Consider the following 21,578-nt stretch of genomic DNA (forward strand, 5'->3'; position numbering starts at 1 on the left):
CTCGTGATACTCACGTGAAAATAGATCACATTTACAAATATTGGATTAAACCGACACGCTCTGGCTGTAACATCATCATGAGTGTCGATTCAAAAGAAATGGTCACATATTTTATTACACACAACATGATATGCATGCATGGTTTAAGCAAGTATCCAACTAGATGCGTACGCTCATTTTTCCAAAACCATTCAACAGAATTTAATACTTTGCAATAGTGTTAACCTTTAAGCTCATGAGAATATGTAAGTTGGACTGACATGTAAAATATGTTTGAAGCTTGAAATCGATTGATAATAAAACTCGAGAATTTGTGTAAAATCAGAAAATGATTGTTACTGAAATAGACGATCGATTATTCATGAATATTCAAGATTCGATTTTCCAGTTCGGACACGAGTGTGTTGAACGTTTACTAAAATAAAACAAACCAATTTCATTAATCGGGCAGCACACTTGGCCATGATGTTTGATGACTTGGACAATATTCCACAGGTCAGTATATTGTTGATTTGTTACAAAACATTATTCTATAAAAGTGTTGATGCCATGAATTATCCATTTTCAGCTTCCAGAAGATATATCGATGAATCAGTTTATCCAGCAAGCCAAAGTAGAAATGCAAGCAGCCCGACAATCACCAGTCTTGCCATTTCATTCAAAGGGATCAACTACTCGCACCAATATTGAAACACCGCCTACCGTTCCACTACTGCCGACTCCACAACAAAAAACAAATGGAGGAACTAGTAGCAATGTGTCTGCTACAAACGACTCATCTCTCATGACAAACCCTCTTCGTGTCCGTGCCAAACTCGACGAAGAGAGATTACTGAGTCCGACTGGACTTCCATTACTGCTCAAGTGTGCCAAGAAAATGAGATTTGGTGGCAAAGGATCCGAGGTAGTGTACGTTATTTTGCATAGGCATGCATTTAATGTAGCTGTCAGACACTTGTATTTATAAAAATTATGGAATGACTAAGCTGTTTTATTCTTTTGACTCTTGATTCATATTTTTAAACAGTTGAAGAATCTGGAACGACTACTCAAAATGTATCAGATCTGGGGACTAGAAGTCTACCCAAAACTCAAGTTTGGAGCATTTATTGAGCGTACCGAGAATGTTTGCAAAAAGAGGCGAATGAAGGTGAGCAGCTATGCTTTTTTGATCTACATTGCACTTTTAGCTGCTGATAAATCTTGTACGGATTTATCAGCTGTTTATGATGCAGTTGATGAAGAATCAGGAACGCAAAGAGCTGGGTATTCATGGCATTGAAGCAGATTATGACAGTCAAGCAGAGCAGACTTCTGATGACGATTGTGAGGATCATATTCGTGTCGACCCAAATGCTGATATCTATGAAGAGTTGGAGTTACAGAGAGCAGCTGAATCCGAAGCTTTTGCCAACACAATTGCTCAAGATCCATCTCTTGATTTGACAGAAGATCTTGATGATCAAATACCAGTCTCTCAAAGCTTGCTTCTCAAGCGCCGCAAAAATGCTATTGTTGATTCCGATGAAGATACAGAAAATACGGCTCCAAGTAGAAACCCAACCAAATCATTAATATCCGATCAACCTAGATATAAGCGATCTACATTGAATCTGCCAGAATCAGGATCTACTCCAACAACCTCTAATCTCACTTCCAACTCTGCATCAGATGCAGAGTTGGCTCTAAAACAAAAGGAAATCATCGATTCCAACCGACAGCGTGCCATGCTCAAGTTGGCCGAGAAACAGGCCGAGCGCGAACGTGCACTCAAGAATACTCGTCGAGTCGAGGAAGAAGCTCGTGTAGCAGCAATGCTTGCAGAAGCCAGTCCTTTCTTCACAGACAACTGACTGCTCGACGAATGGCTAATAAATATCGAGTTAGATTTGATTCTGTTTGACATTGAAATAATTCAACATCTTTAAAGTTTGAACAACTCCATGATGGTCATTCTTTTGTTAGTGCAGCTGGCTCTGTTTTGGTGAGTGTTTGGCCGTCATTTGACTGTATGAGCAATAGAAGGTCATGTCAGTTGGGATTAACGCTTGGTTTACCTACTGCATGCGTCGAAACACCACTTTGTCATGTTAGCTCGGTTGCTTTATGTGCAGGTCTCAAAGGACGGATTGCTACAAATGTGGTCATGCAAGGTACACTTTTAATCCGCTGTCACTGTGAATGGGCCATCATTGACGGCTCTACTCTAGATTATACGACTTTTATTTTAAACAGTCGTTGGTGCATATGCTGCTTCGATCAGAAATGATCCAGCCTTTAACACAGTACATATCGAGTACTAACTAAAAAGTATATGCAACTCTGTAGATGTGGCAGATCTTCCAGTCGGAACAAAGGTGGTAATCAATCATGGCGAGTATACCAGCTATTTGACAGAGTCAGGCGATTTTAATTTGTAAGCGTCTTGTTTAATGCTGTTGTTTTCATCATGTATGTTTGTATATTAGACTGAATTTGATGTACATTTAGTCCGGCCGTTCGTGATGGATCGCATTTGCTGCAAGTGTTGTGCTTGCAATATAATTTTCCCAAAGTGAGATGATGCATATTAATGCTCTATTTTGACTATGCAAGGGGATTCAATATCTGCTGCTTAATTGCATTTGATGTTTTACAGTGGATTGTGTGGTTTTCAAATCAACAGTCTGAATTATTCTTTTAATGGATCATTTATATAATTGTAGATTAGGCTGGATGTAAATGGTAAAATAGTTCGCGCATCCATCACAGAAACCGGAAAAGGATGGGAAGTCCATGGGAAATTTGTTGATATTCCACTTGTTCTTGAACCGCTCGGTTCATTCAACTTTTTCAGAGTATGTATACGGCACCTTTCATCTACTTGCTATCCACTTTGATGCAACAATAACTAGACTGTCGTATTATATCTGTTTAGCAACGTGAAGGGTTTAGCATCATGTCTATTTTTGCTAATCCTATGCTGCTTATGAGTGGGGGTACCATGCTACTCTTTTTCCTTTTGCCCAAAATTCAAGCTAGCGTTGATCGAGAGGCCGTCGAGGTGCGAGTATTTTTACTTTGATTGAATTGGTGTTTGGCAGATTCATTGCTACCTTTTAATTTTATCAACTAAACATTCTACTATGATTTGAATACACTTAGGAGTATAAAAACAACCCAGATGCACCCAAGCTTCCCAGTATGGAGATGCCTAATATTAGCAAAAACTTGGCCGATTTCTTTTCTCCTAGTGACTCTAAGAGCAAGGAAATTGCTCAAGAAACTGAAGATAGTCAAATGCCACCTTCACCTAAACCTATCAAAAGCTCTGCTTCTAAATCTACTCCAAGCAAGTCTTCGAAAAAGAAAAATAAGGATTAAATGACATTGGAATGAAGCAGTGATTGGATATCACTTGGATTATTTTGGCACTTTGGGTTGAATCGTGACAATATGTAGTAAATTTATTATCGCAGATACTTTTGGATTGTATAGCAGTCAGACTGAGCTGTTTTAGTTGTCATCAGAAAAAGAATCATCATAATCGACGCTCTCGCCATAAGCATCGCACAATTCTTGCAGCGTTTCCCTACTAGATTCAAAGTCAGATCGGTCCAGTCCGAATTGACCATGAGTGTAGTCGGTATATACCCAATTGTTTAATGAAGAAACCTTCAATGATGCTACAGCAAATTCAAACAAAGGCTTTAATGCCGACCCAGAGTGCAGACGAGCATACGATGCACATTGAGTCACTGGCTCTGGAGTCAACATTTTCTCAGATTGTCCAATTTGATCCGTGTCTTTTGGACTGGTTGGCCGAATCAATCCCGTGGTCGTTACCATGGGTCCAAAAAATTGTGGAAATGTAGGCCCGACTATAAAAGGAGTTTGTATAATAGCACTAATTCCATTGAATTCAATCCATTTCCAACATAGTTTGAGTTTGTTATTTGATTTGCAGGTTCAAAAGTATAGATTATTTAAAGCAAGATATATTATGCTTGGATGATGGTAAAACTACCAACAGATAAAAAAACTAACCTCTGTGCAAGCATTGGTCCGTAACGCTTTGTAAAATTGGTCAATTCTTCCGTAACTTGGGTGATAGAATATGGTCTGATATCGCACAAAGAATAGCACAATCAATATACAAGTTTCACACAAAAGACGGCATACATGTCAACGTTTTTGAAATAAACACTTACTGAAGACCATTCAGACTAGGATATTGATGCTGTAGAATTGATGCAATTCCTCGGAATACAGAAAAAGAGCAATGTGACGTGCGATCAATCTAATATCATTGGAATTAGTCATTTTGAATCTATACTATCTGCTCTGATATCATCGTACTGTGATGGTAGGTTCTTACTTGATCATAAGGTGTTTCAAGTGTAAGATCCCAAGCAGATTCAAAACGATTCATTTTTTCATCTGCTTTAAAAATGGATGCAAGTGAAGTGTCGCGAGACTGAGGAAGCGAAAGTGGTAATCCAAATGCCAGCGCAGTTGTCGAGTTGAATGCATGCGGATTGAGTAACCCAGATAGATCTGCCATGTCAAGTCGAAATGCATTTGTCAACCTACCAAGTTTACAGAAGATTCAAATCCAGATGCAATCAGATCCTATAACTGTAGCAGTCAATCTACAAATTCATCAAACTTGCTCATTACCTAAATGGAGATGTGGCTGTTTCAATCGCTGCAGCTAGATATCCACTCCATTCGTACATATTCTCCTAAAAAATAAAATCAGAAATGCTTAAATAGTCTGTTGAAATAGAGTATAGCAGGCAAAGCAGTTCTATTTAAACTAGGATTACGTGTTTGCGGAGATTGGACTGCCAGACTCCATGGCCATATTTTAAAACACTTGGAGCTCGCATCGGAATATAAAGAGTACTCTCTTCTGACATGCACTTGAGTGTCAGAGCCTGATTGATATTTTGAACAAGTGTTTGCTCCTAAAATCCAGTAGTGTATCATCAAGCCAATGTTGTAAAATTAGCAAAACCGTGATTGATTTGACAAAAAACACACCTTATCTAAACTACAGAGGCATTAACCACCTTGGATAAACTTGTGCTTTTGGGTTGAGCAATCCCATAAACAATTCGAGCCTTTTTGGGATAGTCTTCCGCAAGGTACTCCAAAGTTGCGGCTGCAACTCCAGAAAATCCATCAAATGAATTGGCAAATATTTGAAATCCTTGAGGGTTGTCAGACTCTTCCATAAATTGCCTAATCCTTACATCCATCAACGTTTCATCCTAACAGTTGACAAGATTTGGTTTGAAAATTACAGCAAATTTCAATAGATGAGCATCAACATCATATAAACTTGTCATGAACATGTGATACGCAATCGTTACCATTGCTAGCTCCTGATACACCTCTCTACCGCGTGTAGGTAACAAAAATCGATTGTTCTCATCATCATGAGTGTGTGTAGTGAGTTCGTAAACGGTCGTTGGATGATAATACAAGGAGTTGAAGTCTGACCATACTTTGACATTCTTTGAGAGGTCTCCAGCATACGACAGTTTAAATTCGCCCTAAATTGAAATTCCAATAAAATATAAGTTTGCACGTTTTATAAATGCAGGACCCAAAGTCACACGTATATCTTACATCAGGGGTATCCAAAGACTGTAGATATTGGTTTTTTTTAATTGGATCTGATTCAAACAGCTCCATTTTTCCAGTCCTGATTGCAGAAACAGTTGAATAGGTGCAATGAATTAGAAATGGCTTAAACTGTTGAAAGCATAAATGAAACATTACCATGCGTGGGCTTGTCGACTGCCTTCTGTGGGCTCATATAGCTCACTCTCATGTCTCAATGTTCCTAGACTACCTACATAGACATTAAGGATTAAACCAATAAACTAATGGCAATTCCAAATAGTGCGGTACTTTCAATGATCAAATTTTTTGAAATGATCTCGACAGCAGTTCAAACCTTTCAAATCACATATAACAAGTCTTGGAGTGTACGTTTGCTCTCCCTAATATTATACAAAAGTATAATCAGATCATCAGCAAAGTCATTTTTATTAGACTCGATTACTACCAAACATCAACCCAACTCATCCCAACACATCACTGGTGCAGAATGTCAAGATATCAAGTCTCAACGAGTATTATATCAGACAACGCAGTGCTAGCCTATTTACTTTGTAGTTTTCTCCAGTGCGATATAGAACTTCCTGGTTAAACTCACTATCCTTTGATTCAAGATATTTAGCCTACTCCATGGACCAAATGGTAGTTGTCAGTGACTAGCAATGATCAGTCAATAGTAATTATTATGGGTATGCAAATCTAGTCTATACTAATATCTTGCCTGGGTATTCCAGTAGTGAGTGCCCACAAAGTTTGCATCGTGACCCAGCTGTAGAGTAATAATCTCTCGTACCATTATTGTCTGTAGTTGGTGCAAGAACCAAATCACAAAATTCAAACTCACTTGATTCTAACGTTATTGAATACGATGCTGTATTGGTTCTGCCAATATTATACACTAGATCATGGCAATAATTATATATTGAACATTTTCAATCATATAAGCAGTGTTATATTCCACGTAATATAAGAGTGGATTAACTCAAAATCTACTAACAACGTTTACAGTCGTATTCATATAAAATGGCACTTGTATTGATCTTGTAATGATTGTTTTGGAATAAACAATCGTTACATATTCATTGTTATTGGAAATTCAGTCTGTATTTTTGTACATGAATGAACAAGATCAGTGAATTAATGAGTCCAAAAAACAATATTTCTCAGTAAAATTGGCACCAAATATCAGGCTGTTTATCATATACTCCGACTCTAGTGTTTCACTATACGTGAATACGGCTGTAACTATCAGTAGTTTACTTGAAATAATCCGTCATTGTTCAAAAACTATGCACTACATATTAGATCTATTCCATGTACATCTGCTCTTGATGCTCAAATATTTGCAACAAGATTCCCATGGCTTAATGTTGCTCAAGACCAAAACATCAAGCTATATGCTGTCAACAACAAGGTATATTCGTGTTTTGATGTCCTAATGCTACACACTGATGGCTAATATATTTGATCCAATTATTTGCAGTTTGAAAGCAAAGAGGGTATTCGAACCACTTATATCGGGAACCCCAAATAAACAGTGCCATTTGTCTATTGAAGTTTATTTATGCTATTGGCTTACAAACCTATATCTTGGCATGAGTTGAAGCCTGGTGATGACAACCTATTATTTGCTACTCAAATCAGCTGGCCAACTGGTATTGTACTGCATTTCAAATGATTCACTGCCATTGTGCTACGGTATCAACAAGTAGTACCTCGAGTTTAGCAAGCATCCAGTCTGACTAATCATGTCAAAGCATTGGTGGCTGTTGGGTTACATATGCTTTATACTTTGGACGTGCACATGATTGACAATAGACTAATAAAGCAATACTCAAGCAAAGTGTGAACGGTGTTATCAGAGATGGCAATTGATGTGATGACCATATGCTTGGAACTGACAATCAATACAAGCTCAAGTAATGGAATTCCAATATCTTGATGACCGCTCTCGCTCTGACCAGTCCAGTAAATGCTGTGCTCGTACTTGAAGTCAGATATACTTGCAGTTGATGCTTTGGTCGACTCAGCAGCGAGTTTAATGGTCATACTTTGAGTAAAGCTGATCTGTTTATCAAAGATCACAACGCATGGCTACATTTACCCGACTAATATTCCATTGTCCGATATGGTACGAATGGGTCACAAATGCTTATTAGCTGGACCATATCATATACCTGATAAGTGTGGCACTGTATTGAGTGGTACGCTATCAACTATTCAAAGCAATTCAAGAGTTGAACGGTATGAATCAATACTAATACATTCAAAATACTATCATGGCATACGTTTGATAGAGCAAAATGGTATAATATGCTTTTACACGCTTCCCAGACTTTAAACCATCTATATGCTTTGCGTTGCTATGCTGGTAAAAGCTAATCTCAGTTATGAGTATACAACCGTTACAACACTGGAAATATTTTTGTATAAATACGACTGATTTAAAACGTTTATAATTCATTACAGCACTCCAATCCAATCCAATCCAATCCAATTCAATCCAATCCAATCCAATCCAGTTTAATTCAATTCAACTATTGGCAATATGAAGCTCATCTCGTCGGTGCTCGTTGGAATGTTGACCTTTGCGTCTTTCGTCGTCTCGACTCCAATTTATACTGTTGTGTCGTATGACGGTTACAAGATCTACAAGGTTAAAATTGAGTCCGACTATGAAGCCGGCTTGATTCGCGAAATTCTCGAGGATATACAGCTTGGAGTCAAGTCCTGGAACAAGGTTGCTATTGGATCAGAGGCACACCTTCAAGTTGCTCCCTCGTCTCAAGATCGCTTTATATCGAAGCTAGAAGGTGTTCCACATTCTATCATGATCGAAAACCTGCAGCAAAATATTGATGTCGAGTATGCTCGTACACGACAAAATTCGGAAAGGCTATCAAGCTTGTTTGCCAGAGATGGCAACCTCGCTCTTACTGCAAAAGAGATTTTTACCGACTACCAAGATCAGAGCGTGCTTGTTGCATTCATTGCTAGTCTTCCTGGCGTGACTCAGTTTTCGCTAGGAAAAACATATGAAGGCCGTGACATTACTGGCTTTACTTTTGGCACTGGTTCCAAAAATATTGTTTTTAATGGTGGAATTCATGCCCGTGAGTGGATTACACCAGCCGTTGCTACTTATATTACCCACTATCTGACTGGAGGTAGTGCCGATGCTGTTGCTTTACTCAAAACTTACACATTTACCGTTATTCCAGTTCTTAATCCCGACGGATATGCATACTCTCGCTCGACCGATCGTATGTGGCGTAAGAATCGTGAACCCAACAAGAACCCAAACTGCGTCGGCACTGATCCTAACCGCAACTTCCCTTTCAAATGGGGATTTGAAAAGGACTCTTTTGATGAATGCTCCGAGACTTATCGTGGATCGTCTGCTGGTTCGACAGCAGAAGCCAAAGCATTGATTGGTTACATGGCAAAAGTTAAAAATGTAGCTTCTTACATTGATATACATTCTTTCGGCAACCTGATCTTGTTCCCATATGGATATACTTGCACGAAGGTTCCCGAGCCCGACTACAGTAATTTTGTCAAAGCTAGTAAAGTTGCTGCCGATGCCCTTTACGCTGTTCATGGACAAGTGTTTGCCACTGGATCTACTTGTTCCACGATCTACCCAGCCAGCGGTGTGACTGTTGATTACGCCTATTCTCTTGGCACCAAGTATGCGTTTACGTTTGAGCTTCGTGGAGGTGGCAGTGAAGGATTTGATTTGTCAGCTGGAGAAATTGTGCCATCTGCCGAAGAAACGACTGCATCACTTGTTGCGCTATGGAAAAGCATTAGCTAGACATTTGATTTGAAAGTGTATAACCGCATAAACTTTACTATATTGTATGTTATTTCTACAAATAAATTCAACCTTGTGGAGTTATTAAATTGGTGTCTTTCAGATCAAGTTTATTTTATGAATGCAATGTGGGTTGAGTCACCGTTGTATTTATGTGAAATGAACTACTGAAGGAGTAATAAACGATCAGTTCGTGACGCGATAATTTCCACTAAATCTACTGCATGGCACGCGTTCCTTTTTCGTGCCCATTTTTATACAAAAAGCTGGATGAATGCTCGATCAGTTCCAATAAATCCACATCTTGTCCCAACCCAGACCAATCGTGCAGCTTTGCAGAGATTCATAGAAATACTGCAACAGCAGCCTGTTTGATACTATCAGTGTTTTTGACATGCCGAAATCGAGCTGACGTGAATACTTTTTTCTGCATTCTCATCCCTTTTGTCTTCAGTTGTAATGCATTTTGACACATGGATAGAACAAGAGCACAAGATGCATTTTTTGTTAAAGTTGGTGCTGACGCTTGAACAGTGTCTTACCATTGTCACAAGCAATATACTATTTCTTGTAGAGCAGCACTGTCAACTATAAAGGACCATAGATTACATAATTGACAATGGAATGCACTCTACTTGCTGTAGGATCCTCAAGTCAGAAATATGCAAACACAAGTCGCATATACGATTCAATTCATTGGTATTCATCCTCATTAGATGTCAACATAGGACAAACATCAAGACTTTATTTCAAAACATATTACATATGGCATTCCCCCAGCACTCTAAACAATAAATGTAACCAAACTTTCGACCGAACCACCATCGATGTAAAATCTACTAAATGGCCCGGAGATACAGTAGGTAGGCAAAAGCCAGCATTTGTATATTGTCAGTCCAAATAGTGCATGCAGAGAAGCAATGCACATGGCATGGTCCAACAAGTTGTGGAAAAAATATTTTCTGATTCGTCAACAATCAATCCTTTATTCCTGAGGACAAGCTCACATGGTTGCCCAATCTTAAGCATTGCCAGTAGTAGCAACCAGATGCTTAAGAATTGCAACAAGATCTTCAAGAGCACTGGCAGTTCTCTCTAATTTATCTTCTATGGCAGACATTCGCTCGCTGAGAGCAGTTCCAACAGCCGCACCTATTGCAGCACCATCTATACCAACAGTGCTATTTCCGCCGGCTATACCAGCAGATACAACCGTAGAAGTGGTGGTAGGAGCCTCGACAGTATCATCTATAGTGTCATCAAAAACATTGTCTGGCTCTGGAATTAAATCCAGCTCAGGGAGAACCACTTTTTCAACCGCGTAGGTTCTTGGGCGTGTAACAGTGAGGGAGCCATAATCTGGACAAGGAACATACAGGACAGATGCAAATAGTTTTTCTTTAACAGACGCATGTGGAGTCATGGTCAGTTTGAACCCATAAACGCGCTGGCAAACGCTGTCCACAAGTGCGTACGAGTTGAATACACACCGATCATTAAAGTCGCGAGAATTTCCCAAATCATATTCAGTTATACCAAGTTTCTTGGCTTTGTATACCAAGCAGTTCAACTCGTTTTCATTGTAGGACGTGTCATTGATGCTGATGCTGAATGAATCACCGGTTCCCTTGGATACGTTAACTGACTGGATACGCTGAGTTTCCCAGTCATGAAAATCAATTGATGCAATGGTGTTGCTGTATGGCTTGTCTTTTTTGTATGGGGAAAAGACGTGATCAATGACAATGGATGCGTGGTTGTCTTCCAAGTCTTTGATAGTGAATCGAATGCGAAGGGGCTTAAAACGAGCAACTATAGACTTGTACCACCAAACTCCAGTAACAGCAGCATCTGCCTCGGAACGAGGAACATGAGCTACAAACTGAATCTCTGCAGATTGGCGAGGAGCAATGGTGACGGGGAACTTTGTTTCAGACATTACAGTGTCAAAACAGGGTTTATAGGTTGACTGGCCAATAAAGCGGTACTCGGAGCTAGCTGACATAATGGTCACAGGAACATTATGCTTATTGAACACAGCAACTGTACAAGTAAAATTGTCACGATCCATAAAAGTACGATCTACATTTGCAGCAAGTGGAGGTTTAGAATTAACCAAAAGAATCACTGGGAAATCATTGGAGCTGCATTTTGTTTTGAAATCAGTTCGAACTGGTCTGGATGGCTCTTGAGGAACCATATTTCCAACGCTCTGTGAAGCAGGAAACTCGTATGGCTCACTAGGCTTGTAGGAGATAAAGCCTCTAGTAACATGCTCAACTTGACCAATCTGTTCAAACGTGCTAGGGTTGAACCGCACGATTTGAACCACCGCATCATCAATCGTAGTAGTTTTGGCAATTAGCTTGATTCCCTCAATATTCCCATCGGTACTAACCAGCCATTCACCCGCAACGAATGCCTCGGGTGCAGAATTGATCTTGTAAATATGTCGCGACTCTGAGAGATCCGTTAGTTTGGATTGAATCTCTTGAATCTCTTCAGAAGAGTATATCTCAAAGTGATATCCAATGCTTCCAGAATAAGGATATCCAATACAAACCAAAAGATGAGGTTCTTTCAGGTCAATACCGCCAGTTGATGTACGCAGGAGTTTTCCAACCCTGAATGACTGGTTATGCTTTTTTTCAACAAAATCAACAATTTCATCATTGACAAAATCATCTATAGTATCTACATAACCCAAAATGGCTGTAGAGCGCTCAAAAAAGGCAGCATATGGATAGTTGTTGTGGTGTTTTGAACAATGCTTGCTACGCTTACAAGTATCAGTTTTTCCACAGCAGACATGCCCGCCACGGTATTCGGTATACTGCGACTCGTGAAAAGAACATGAACCAGCGGCATTGGTGGATTCACGATAGGTCTGACCACATTGAACGCAGCCATGTAATTCTTCGCGTTCAATCTCCTTCAGGGTAGATGCAAGACTTTTAAGACCATCAACAACAGCTTCGCTCATGCCTTTTTTGAGTTTGGACTCCATCTCGACACTGTTTTGATTGATTAAATCTGTAAGATTACTGTTGAGATCTTTCATAACAGAATCATCCATTGAGAGTTTCATTTCTCCAGCAAACTTTTTGACAAGTTCTGGATGGTTCTATCGTATTTAAATAGATAATGAAGCAAAAATAATTAGAAAAGCAAAGCAGTCAGATCTACACGAATTAAATCTTTGCGTGTTACCTTGATGTTGCTGATGCCACCATTTTCTTTTAGAAAAGCTTCGGCAGCCAGATCTTGCTCGTCAATGGCAATAGCACGAGTAAGCACATCGAGTTGAGATGTTTGTTGGATTTGCAGACTAAACATAAGATCGTTCGAGCAAGTCTCGATAGATTTGCAGCAGCCAACAAACCGGTCCTTGTTTCCACTAGTGTTAAAATTGTTTGAATGTCCAAACAGATTTAAAATAAGTTTGATTGAATAACTACAATTCAACTCAAAAATCAGTGATATTAAACTTGCGTATTAAGACGACGGGCAAGTGTATTCTGCCTGCGATATGTCTGGATTAAAGTGGCAGCAGACTTGAGAACAGTTTCCATGCGCTGAATGACATGCTCGGTAGAAAAAGAAATTTTGATGGCCTCTATAACAGTAAGATGCTCAACCATAAAGTTGATACGCTCAAGTAAATCGCTGCATTTGGCATCGGCTTCTCGCGCCTTGACCTCAACATCTACGATGATCTAACATACAAGATTAATGTACAGTAAGTTGCAATTACATTAAAATGAGTTTCAATGGTATATTGATTGTTATACTGATCTATTTGAAACAGTTTTATGCCTCAAATGGCCAATGGTATCAATGCACCATACTTCAACACATTTCAGCCACAGCATAAATAGCAAATCTAGCCAAATCAGAATTCAACAACACAATACCTGTAAAATTGAAAAAACAGGTGCAACAAACGGAATAGTTTGACCAATATTGAAAACAGCTTGGGCAATCTGGATTGTTTGTTTTAGAATGGGATTATCGCCAGCAACCTTTGAGGCCATATCAGTAATCATTTTGACTTTTCCTTGGATGTCATCAACTTGGGTTTTGACGGAAACAAGTTTTCCAACACCGGCGGTTACGGCCTTGATAATTGTGCTGTCTTCATCACCAACAGTGTTAAGCTTATCTTGAAGATCGACTGCAATATGATGTGCTTGCGTGCCGCTTGCCATATTTTTATTGTAATACAATAAGTAGATCTGAATAAAACTCGAACATATTTTGAAGATCGATATATACCCGTTAATTACGAGACCACTCAGAGTAGTATTATACACGAGGTTTGTTCAACCCGTAAGGCGTAGTCGATTCAAAGGACAACTGCCTCAGCCAACCAATGCGAGTTTTTAGAGGAAATGAAAGCAGTCAAGTTGGCCGCTCCAATCCAAATCATTGCAAATCTTATTCAATACAGAATCAAAGCACACATTTTTATGAGATTGACTAGATGAATGCCATTCCAAAAGCTTGTTTAAAAGCATGGCTTTGAGATCTTTTCAAGACTTGACAATTTATCACCAAATGACGGCCATGATAGGCGATGCAAGCAATCAGCTCAATCAAAAGTACCACACTTTGCGTCTATCATTCCCAAGTGAATGGGTTTTGCATGTGGAGCTGGCCCGAACAAAACAGCTGAATACTATGGACATGCAGTTTTTTGTAGATGTCAAGACTGTCTTTGAAGCTGTTTTGAATAGTAGTTCTGTCCGTGCTGTGGTTTTGTCTGCTTCGTCCGAGTCTAGACTATTTACAGCTGGATTAGACCGTTGAGTGTCAATGCTCGGGGTTATACTGCATATATGTTAGATCTGGATAATACAAAGACTAATGCATTTCTGGGTTCTAGTCAAAGCTGCTCAAATGTTTCCTCAGCAGACAGAGGATCCAGCTCGTACAGCTCTCGGATTTCTTCCTGCAGTCGAGTTCTTGCAGCAGTCATTCTCTGCCATTGAAGCATGCAACAAACCGATCATTGCTGCTATCCATGGCGCTTGTATTGGTGGAGGTAGTGCTGCCCTTTGCATCTGCTGGAATATTAGATGGTACATATTTTAAAACATATCTGTTGTTACGCTGGCTATAAATTCTAGGAATGGATATGATTACTGCATGCGATATCCGATGGTGCTCTAAAGATGCACTATTTTCAGTAAAAGAAGTCGATATTGGCATCGCAGCGGATTTGGGAACACTTCAAAGACTGCCCAAGATTGTTGGGAACGACGGTTGGGCTCGTGAGATCTGTTTCACTGGGCGGATGGTATCTTCCAGCGAAGCCCTTCAATTTGGTCTTGTGAGTCGTGTATTTGACGATAAAAATAAGCTATTGAGTATGTAACAATCTGATCTGTATTCTATTCTGTATCTATGATTCGCAAGACTAATCATTGTATATACATGCATTTTACAACATTACAGGTGCAGCATTTGAGCTAGCCAGTGAAATTTCAGCCAAAGCTCCTATTGCAATATATGGAACAAAGTAAGTATTCAATAGCATGGTTCAGTTTTTGTCGCACTCGATCATATGCTATCTAGTCCAACTGTATTGCTGAATATTATTTTATTATAGACATATAATGAATCATGGGCGAGAGCATACTACGGAGGAGGGGCTCAAATACGTTCGTTTATGGAACTCTGTTATGATTAATACACCAGATACAATGGCTCAAGTCACATCTGCCGTGACAAAGTCCAAGCCACCACTTTTCCCAAAACTTTAGTTTGGTTTCTAATTATCAACTAATTAAAGCTGTATTCACGTAAACTGGAGCACTAAATATGAGTACCAAAATACATGATAAACAGTCATGTTTGACTTGTGCCAAATTTACTGGAAACATTGTTTTTTGGACTTTAACTCACTGATCTTTCTCCTCCGTACTCATTCCTGTACAAAAATACAAATATTTACATCTCTGTTCCAATACACTCCACATCCTTGACATTTTTTCAACTTTCAACCTTCCTTTTTTAACCCAAACGTTACAAGTAAACATGGACAACCGGTATAAAAACAACAGTTATATTTCTGAAATGTTTTCTTGAATTAGAACACAGACGTATTTGAGATTATAATATGACAGAGCTTCTTTAATTGCATGGACGTGCCAATCATTCCTTGGTTGTGTGCGAATTCAACGTTTCCAATAACAAAAATAGAGCCATTGTAGGATAAATACAAGTGTTTCATTTTACGTGAATATACGGCTGTAAAATACTTTTATTTCAACTCATTTTACGTGAATACGGCTATAAAAGTTTGATATCTAAATCATATGACAGCCTGGTCACTTCCAATATCTCAACTTATTGTTCAAACCTATGATGGAGATGTAACAAACGATGGAGTATTTTCAGGGACTGGAACAGCAGTATACCATGCTGGTCATCGCTACAATGGACAATTTACCAATGGCATGCTAAAAGGTCTAGGCACATATATATGGTCAGATGGCGTTAGATACGAAGGCCAGTTTCATGATAATGAGATTACTGGCAGCGGAACTTATACTTGGTAAGTACATCCCTTAAAGTCTAAAGTTGACATGAAAAATAAGTACAATTCTTTTTGGGTCGAGTATATAAATATATACTTGGTGCTAATCTGATACAAGTATGAGAGTGCAAACTTGACTCGGCGAGAAGCTATGTCCATACGCGACTTGAATTCAAATTATACACCCATTTGGCTAATTTCATATTCCCTAACCCAATGCATTCAAATGATGAATTGCACACGATGAACTATTGGTTATGATACAGGAACGATGGGTACACTTACCAAGGGGAGGTTAAACAAGCGCTGAGAAATGGAGTTGGAAAATTTGAATATCTAGGTGGCGATTGTTTTTACAGCGGTGAATGGAGTGAAGGAAAGCCAAACGGACAGGTCAGTTGGAATAACAATGTACTTGAATATTATAGTTCTTGACATGTTTATATTCCATGGCCAATATAAGTAATATTCAATGTTTGATAAACTAGGGACTTCTCCAATACGATAAAGTATCATTTTATAAGGGTATATAACCTTGCAATCAGTTGGTCTTGACGTATCTGTAAAAGAACACGAATTTACTATATCACTTTTTGAATCAATTACTAAACAGGAGGCTGGAAGGATGGACAAAGAAATGGCAAGGGCACGATGTGCTACAGATCAAGAAACCTTTATGACGGAGAGTGGCAAAATGGAATCAAGCACGGCATTGGAAAAATGGTTTGGAGCAATCGTGGCGAAGAGTACTCTGGCGAATGGAAGGATGGAAAGCCAACTGGAACTGGCATTTACTTGTGGAAAATCCAAACTGGTCGACCACACCAGTATCCAATGTATAATAGATACGAGGGTGTGTTTTTCAAAACTCCTGTGTAGTTTGAAAGAGTCGCGATCCACTGATGTCAATCCAACCATCTGTATATTGTAGGCAAATGGCTAGATGGAAAAAGACATGGATACGGTGTTTTCCAGTATTCTAGTGGTGCAACCTATCAAGGAGAGTGGGTGCAAAACAAAAAGGCAAGCATATGCTACATTTGATTGACACAATGCCAACTATTGCAATATAAAGTTGGATATAGCTGACTATAAACACACTGACAGCATGGAAAAGGAAAATACATTTCTGAATACGGCCGTCAATACATTGGTGAGTTTCAAAATGATCGCCCAGTTGGTAATTTCGAGCGGTTTTCAAACAGTAAGCTTATATTTTTGAAACCTATACTTGCAAAAGTTGTACGCTAGTTTGAACTTTTATACTTTTGATTACAATCCACAGATTTGCCGTACTTGTTTTTGGCTACATCTGAAAATTTGGAGCATGCTTCAACTTCTGGAGCAGTTATCAAGGAAATTCACGATATCATCAATCGACATTATGGTAAAACTATATTATGGGTTTCTGCTAGCCAATTATGTTGTAGCAGCTGTATTAGTTGGCACAATGCAGTTTTTGACTTGTAGTTTTTAGATTTGTTGTGCCAGACTTATACCCACTATAGCAAGCCAGCAATAGATTTGGATAACCCAAAACATGTGTTGACTCGAGAAAGTATGTGGCAACTTTTTGCAGATATTGGAATAGTTCAGCAGGGAATCACATTTGGTAAGGTTGTTTTTGGTTTGATTGTCAGTGACTTTTAATCCAAATGCACTTGGTGTTCATGTTACCAGAAAAGTACATGTATTGACTCTGAATAAATAGCGGATCTAAATCGCGCATTTGCCAAAGAGTTTTATAATCATCCTTTTTTTGGAGAACGCTATCAGGTATTGATTGTTCAAATCATTTGTATTGGCTGTTGTAAATGCTACAGTTTACCAACATTTGGCCATGCGTTCAATTTGGTAGGATCCGCATAACTCGCATGAGCAATTTATTCTACACGACTTTTACGAGTGGTTATTGCTTGTAAGCAACTACGTATATAGAAACAGTCCTCGACTATCTATTCACGAACATGGACAAGCTGCAACACTAGCTTATCTGATAAAGCAGAATTTGATTCCAAAAATGCATCAATTGGAATTAAGCAAACAGTCCACCCCAACAAAATATGAGTTGTTTATGCGGTTGATTCACGAGGTAGTGATTTCAAGCTACAATATGTTACTGTATACGCATTTTTGATTGGTTTAGTATACTGAGTATAACTATTTCATGTAATATACTAGCATTTCCAAGACAATTATAGTCGAGAGGTTGAGCAGCTGTACATTCAGTGGGCAAAAACTCATTCCAAAGCATTGCCAAAATCCAAAAAAGACAAGACACTCAGCATCAGAGAGTTGATTTTAGTGCTCAAGGTAAAGGATTGCTTTTTTGTCAAAGTATTGATAAATAGGTGTTTCAGGTGGACAACTAAACTTTAAATGTTGTGTTTGATGGGTTTAGGATTACAATATTCTTGCAACTCTAGCAGCACAAATCACTATTTCTTTTGTAATTCAACATTTTTCAAAATCAATTCCAAACGTAGCTGATTCATCAAGCTACAACTTGGAGTTTGAGGTGAATTTTGTATCGATTTTGTAAAGATATTTTGGGCAGACCAATATTAACAGGTTCGATTTCAATTCAGCTTATGCATGTAGAGGTTTTTGAGCTCATTTACGCAGCTGGGCTGAATGGTTGTGTAGATGTCAGTGCCGAAATGAACAAGCTGTTTCAGCTCTCTACTTCAGATTCTATAGATGTAGAAATGCACTTTAATTTAGCGATAAAATCAATAAGCGGGAGTCAATCGACAATAAGCGTGGCCAATAATAAAAATGGGTTACTTGCTGATACGCTTGGTTTAGCAGGTGGCTCATTGCAAAGTATATACTTGCCAACCCCAATCGTTTCAGCTGATACTGCACCAAGTCAACTTATAACCAATCCAGAAAACGGTGAGATTATTAGTGATTGAGCACTGATTGTACTGTTTATCCATTTGCCAATGATCCGTATTTATGATACGCTATCCATGACCAAGTATGTGCTGACAAACTAGAGTTTCCAGGTGAATCCGAATGCACTTTTGCAGCTTGTGCCGAAACTATCCCATCCAATGTAATCATGTGTAGCACGCAGACCAAGACTAGTGGCGAAAAACATTCTGTTGTCGCAGCTGGTATAACAGTAGACTCGGCTTCCAGCCAAGATTTGGCTACTCAGCAACTAAAACAAATGTCATTGTTGCCTAGTCAGACAATCAATGGTATGTTTTTCATTATTAGTAAATACCATTTGTTTCATTCTAAATACTCAGGCTCGACTACAACGCGTGTCTATTAAACTTTACTAGTTACAGATGGATCTAGCACGGACGACATACGGCCAAGTGACGAGGCTCAAAAGGAAACCCATTTACAAAAATGTAATTTTACGTTTGAATCAATCTTGACGATTACCTATGCTAGTCAATAATTAAATTTAACCCAATACTGAACATGCATAGTTTACAAGGCTACAAAAGACATTCATGATTCAATCCAGCTCATGTTCACTGCAATCATAAAAGAGCACGCTGCGCATATCCAAAAGATGGAGCTCATTAGTCGTAGTTATGTGCGAGAGATGCAGATTAAAGCAGCCACAAAAACTGCCGAAATTGTTCAAGCAAGAAATAGAGTGTTTGAACCAGGCGAATCTGCGGTCTCAACCACACCGGCAATTCTAATATCCGTATCTCCATACTCGGATTAGTGCTTTTGCAATCACCAGTCAATAAACAGATAAAATACTCGAGTATTGAGCTATTTCAGTAAAACCAATTCAACTGCTTTATTGCATTTTCAATATAAAACACATGTCAGGACTCGGGCGATGCTTTTTGAAATGTAATCAGCAAAATCTCATTAAAACAACTCCCTTGTGTACTGTTCTTGTCCATAGATATGATCCCAAGATTTTGGACGTAACCATTGCGGTTTCGGAGAGCATAGGCAAACGAGATCATTGACTGCATTTGCAATGCTATGAACCGTATCCATATTATCTATTAAATAAGATTGTATTCAAAGTCAAAAATTAATGTGATTGCAAATGTATGGCTTGAGGTTTAAACAAGTCATTAGGATTGAAGCTTCCAAATGAAAAGACTGCACGGTTTTATTCCAATCAAATATGCCCAACATTTAGAAATATCTATACATTACCTCCTTCAAAAGTAAACCAGCTTAGTACTGTCAATGACATCTCCTTGCGCTTAAACTCGTTCAAGATGAAGCGAGTAAGGCCCCCACCGGGTGGAATTATGCAAGGAGTGTCCGTGTATATATCACTTGATGATTCAATCGCAGTCCATCCAAGCTTAAGAGCAGCAGGAAATTGGTCAGAAAACTCGGATCCAACAGTACAGTACCTCAACGGAGAAGACCCAAGTTGCTTATCGGTTCGTCTGGTTCCATCCAACGCTGTAAGCAAAAGCACTCTTGAGAATCCAATAGACTGAATCCACGAGGTTAATGCTTCGGAAAAAACCATACCTTTTTCCTAAAATACAAAATTACAGTTTCAGTACAACAAGAATTCAATGATCGAGAGTGCTAAAAGTAGAGTAGCTAGGTTATCACTGCAGCCGTATTCACGTAAAATAACACTAAACAAGTTGAAATCTACAATAAACTGCTGGTCTCATGGAATGGTGATTCGCACCACATGTACTGAGCAACATTGTGTCCTCTGAATTCGTTAAAGCTGACTAGTGTTTGTCCGTGCTCGTTTTTGTATAAAAACTGAACAAATGTTGACAGTTTTAATGCATTATGACATTGAGTGATTGGCATGCAAACAACAGTTGCATTACTGATATATGCGATCATTGGTTTTTTGAGCTAGAACGCAAAGGCATCCAAGTTCAGAATATGACAATGATGAGTGTATACCGAATTTGAGAATAGTCGAATCCGATATATGAATTACAGTGGATGAATTTGGTGATCGTACAATGTATGGTTATACCAAAATGAGATCGTTTAATCTTGTATGATGGTCATTGTGTCTATTGAATAGACCATCAATTTGTAGAAGAGCGTAGCAAACATTTAACCCTTGTCCATTCCAAAGCAAAAAGTGACTGCAAGACAGTGGTTCTATTTCGTGTGAATATGGCTGCAATAAATGAGCGAATCTGACCTTTTCAACTTTGGAGCGGATCATAAGAACAGTAACGACTTGTTCCTTGATTGAATGCGACTGACTGCTCTGAGTCTTACCCTGATAGACTAGACAACAAATTGGATTCAGATATATTAATAAAAACATGATATGATGCAGAGGTCGATATGCAAACTAGGGACGAACAGACTACCTTCCATAGCAGTGCGAACAGAAGGAGAATCCCAAGGACCATAAGAGTCTATTCCCACCACAGCAGAAACATCAGGACAGTCAATGGATCCGACCTTTTGCAGCTTTAGAGTTGATATAAGCAGATCTAGAGTCAATTGACCCACAAATCCTAAAGCATTCGGCCCTGGCTATAATGAAACAGCGTTAGTTCAAGTGAATTTTCAAGTAGAAACTGTTCATCGTACCATTATAAGAGTTGTTCCAGCCAATGACGGCTGGAGACTGGCATTGGCAGGATAGAAGTTCATGGCAGATGCGATACGTTG

At 38.9% G+C, this 21,578-nt stretch overlaps 10 protein-coding genes across 10 annotated transcripts; 6 read left to right on the top strand and 4 right to left on the bottom strand.

Moving 5' to 3' along the window:
- Positions 1-445: 445 nt before the first annotated feature.
- On the top strand, positions 446-1,892 carry BATDEDRAFT_33197 (uncharacterized protein). The gene is made up of 4 exons (XM_006678498.1): positions 446-495; positions 569-904; positions 1,028-1,150; positions 1,221-1,892. The coding sequence occupies exons 1-4, from the start codon at positions 463-465 to the stop codon at positions 1,851-1,853; spliced, it is 1,125 nt and encodes a 374-aa protein (XP_006678561.1). The 5' UTR covers positions 446-462; the 3' UTR covers positions 1,854-1,892.
- A 54-nt stretch (positions 1,893-1,946) lies between these two features.
- BATDEDRAFT_88423 (uncharacterized protein) lies at positions 1,947-3,363 on the top strand (the record flags this gene model as incomplete). The annotated part of the gene is made up of 7 exons (XM_006678626.1): positions 1,947-1,984; positions 2,095-2,153; positions 2,329-2,416; positions 2,491-2,554; positions 2,706-2,837; positions 2,918-3,043; positions 3,145-3,363. 7 exons carry the CDS (start codon positions 1,947-1,949, stop codon positions 3,361-3,363), a joined length of 726 nt encoding a protein of 241 aa, XP_006678689.1.
- A 132-nt stretch (positions 3,364-3,495) lies between these two features.
- On the bottom strand, positions 3,496-6,406 carry BATDEDRAFT_24635 (uncharacterized protein; the record flags this gene model as incomplete). The annotated part of the gene is made up of 13 exons (XM_006678440.1): positions 3,496-3,886; positions 4,027-4,101; positions 4,191-4,279; positions 4,358-4,568; positions 4,660-4,724; positions 4,809-4,949; positions 5,055-5,255; positions 5,358-5,540; positions 5,617-5,692; positions 5,770-5,842; positions 5,948-5,993; positions 6,162-6,233; positions 6,404-6,406. The coding sequence occupies 13 exons, from the start codon at positions 6,404-6,406 to the stop codon at positions 3,496-3,498; spliced, it is 1,626 nt and encodes a 541-aa protein (XP_006678503.1).
- A 989-nt stretch (positions 6,407-7,395) lies between these two features.
- On the bottom strand, positions 7,396-7,659 carry BATDEDRAFT_88189 (uncharacterized protein; the record flags this gene model as incomplete). The annotated part of the gene is made up of 1 exon (XM_006678722.1): positions 7,396-7,659. One exon carries the CDS (start codon positions 7,657-7,659, stop codon positions 7,396-7,398), a length of 264 nt encoding a protein of 87 aa, XP_006678785.1.
- A 781-nt stretch (positions 7,660-8,440) lies between these two features.
- On the top strand, positions 8,441-9,427 carry BATDEDRAFT_11071 (uncharacterized protein; the record flags this gene model as incomplete). Its single annotated transcript, XM_006678279.1, has 1 exon — positions 8,441-9,427. The coding sequence occupies one exon, from the start codon at positions 8,441-8,443 to the stop codon at positions 9,425-9,427; it is 987 nt and encodes a 328-aa protein (XP_006678342.1).
- Positions 9,428-10,395: 968 nt separating this feature from the next.
- Positions 10,396-13,635, bottom strand: BATDEDRAFT_35015 (uncharacterized protein; the record flags this gene model as incomplete). The annotated part of the gene is made up of 4 exons (XM_006678525.1): positions 10,396-12,551; positions 12,638-12,824; positions 12,983-13,143; positions 13,342-13,635. The coding sequence occupies 4 exons, from the start codon at positions 13,633-13,635 to the stop codon at positions 10,449-10,451; spliced, it is 2,745 nt and encodes a 914-aa protein (XP_006678588.1). The 3' UTR covers positions 10,396-10,448.
- Positions 13,636-13,984: 349 nt separating this feature from the next.
- Positions 13,985-15,192, top strand: BATDEDRAFT_24638 (uncharacterized protein; the record flags this gene model as incomplete). Its single annotated transcript, XM_006678441.1, has 5 exons — positions 13,985-14,182; positions 14,273-14,471; positions 14,557-14,796; positions 14,885-14,948; positions 15,039-15,192. 5 exons carry the CDS (start codon positions 13,985-13,987, stop codon positions 15,190-15,192), a joined length of 855 nt encoding a protein of 284 aa, XP_006678504.1.
- A 555-nt stretch (positions 15,193-15,747) lies between these two features.
- On the top strand, positions 15,748-18,510 carry BATDEDRAFT_88427 (uncharacterized protein; the record flags this gene model as incomplete). Its single annotated transcript, XM_006678627.1, has 12 exons — positions 15,748-15,986; positions 16,235-16,361; positions 16,457-16,493; positions 16,582-16,821; positions 16,900-16,976; positions 17,076-17,172; positions 17,254-17,355; positions 17,446-17,580; positions 17,680-17,744; positions 17,827-18,060; positions 18,150-18,281; positions 18,370-18,510. 12 exons carry the CDS (start codon positions 15,748-15,750, stop codon positions 18,508-18,510), a joined length of 1,626 nt encoding a protein of 541 aa, XP_006678690.1.
- Positions 18,511-19,035: 525 nt separating this feature from the next.
- BATDEDRAFT_88428 (uncharacterized protein) lies at positions 19,036-19,665 on the top strand (the record flags this gene model as incomplete). Its single annotated transcript, XM_006678628.1, has 3 exons — positions 19,036-19,177; positions 19,265-19,336; positions 19,418-19,665. The coding sequence occupies 3 exons, from the start codon at positions 19,036-19,038 to the stop codon at positions 19,663-19,665; spliced, it is 462 nt and encodes a 153-aa protein (XP_006678691.1).
- A 43-nt stretch (positions 19,666-19,708) lies between these two features.
- Positions 19,709-21,560, bottom strand: BATDEDRAFT_88091 (uncharacterized protein; the record flags this gene model as incomplete). The annotated part of the gene is made up of 5 exons (XM_006678723.1): positions 19,709-19,957; positions 20,118-20,454; positions 21,097-21,185; positions 21,272-21,440; positions 21,498-21,560. 5 exons carry the CDS (start codon positions 21,558-21,560, stop codon positions 19,818-19,820), a joined length of 798 nt encoding a protein of 265 aa, XP_006678786.1. The 3' UTR covers positions 19,709-19,817.
- Positions 21,561-21,578: the final 18 nt, after the last annotated feature.

Source organism: Batrachochytrium dendrobatidis, assembly GCF_000203795.2.
Source record: "Batrachochytrium dendrobatidis JAM81 unplaced genomic scaffold BATDEscaffold_5, whole genome shotgun sequence".
NCBI lineage: Eukaryota > Fungi > Chytridiomycota > Chytridiomycetes > Rhizophydiales > Batrachochytrium > Batrachochytrium dendrobatidis.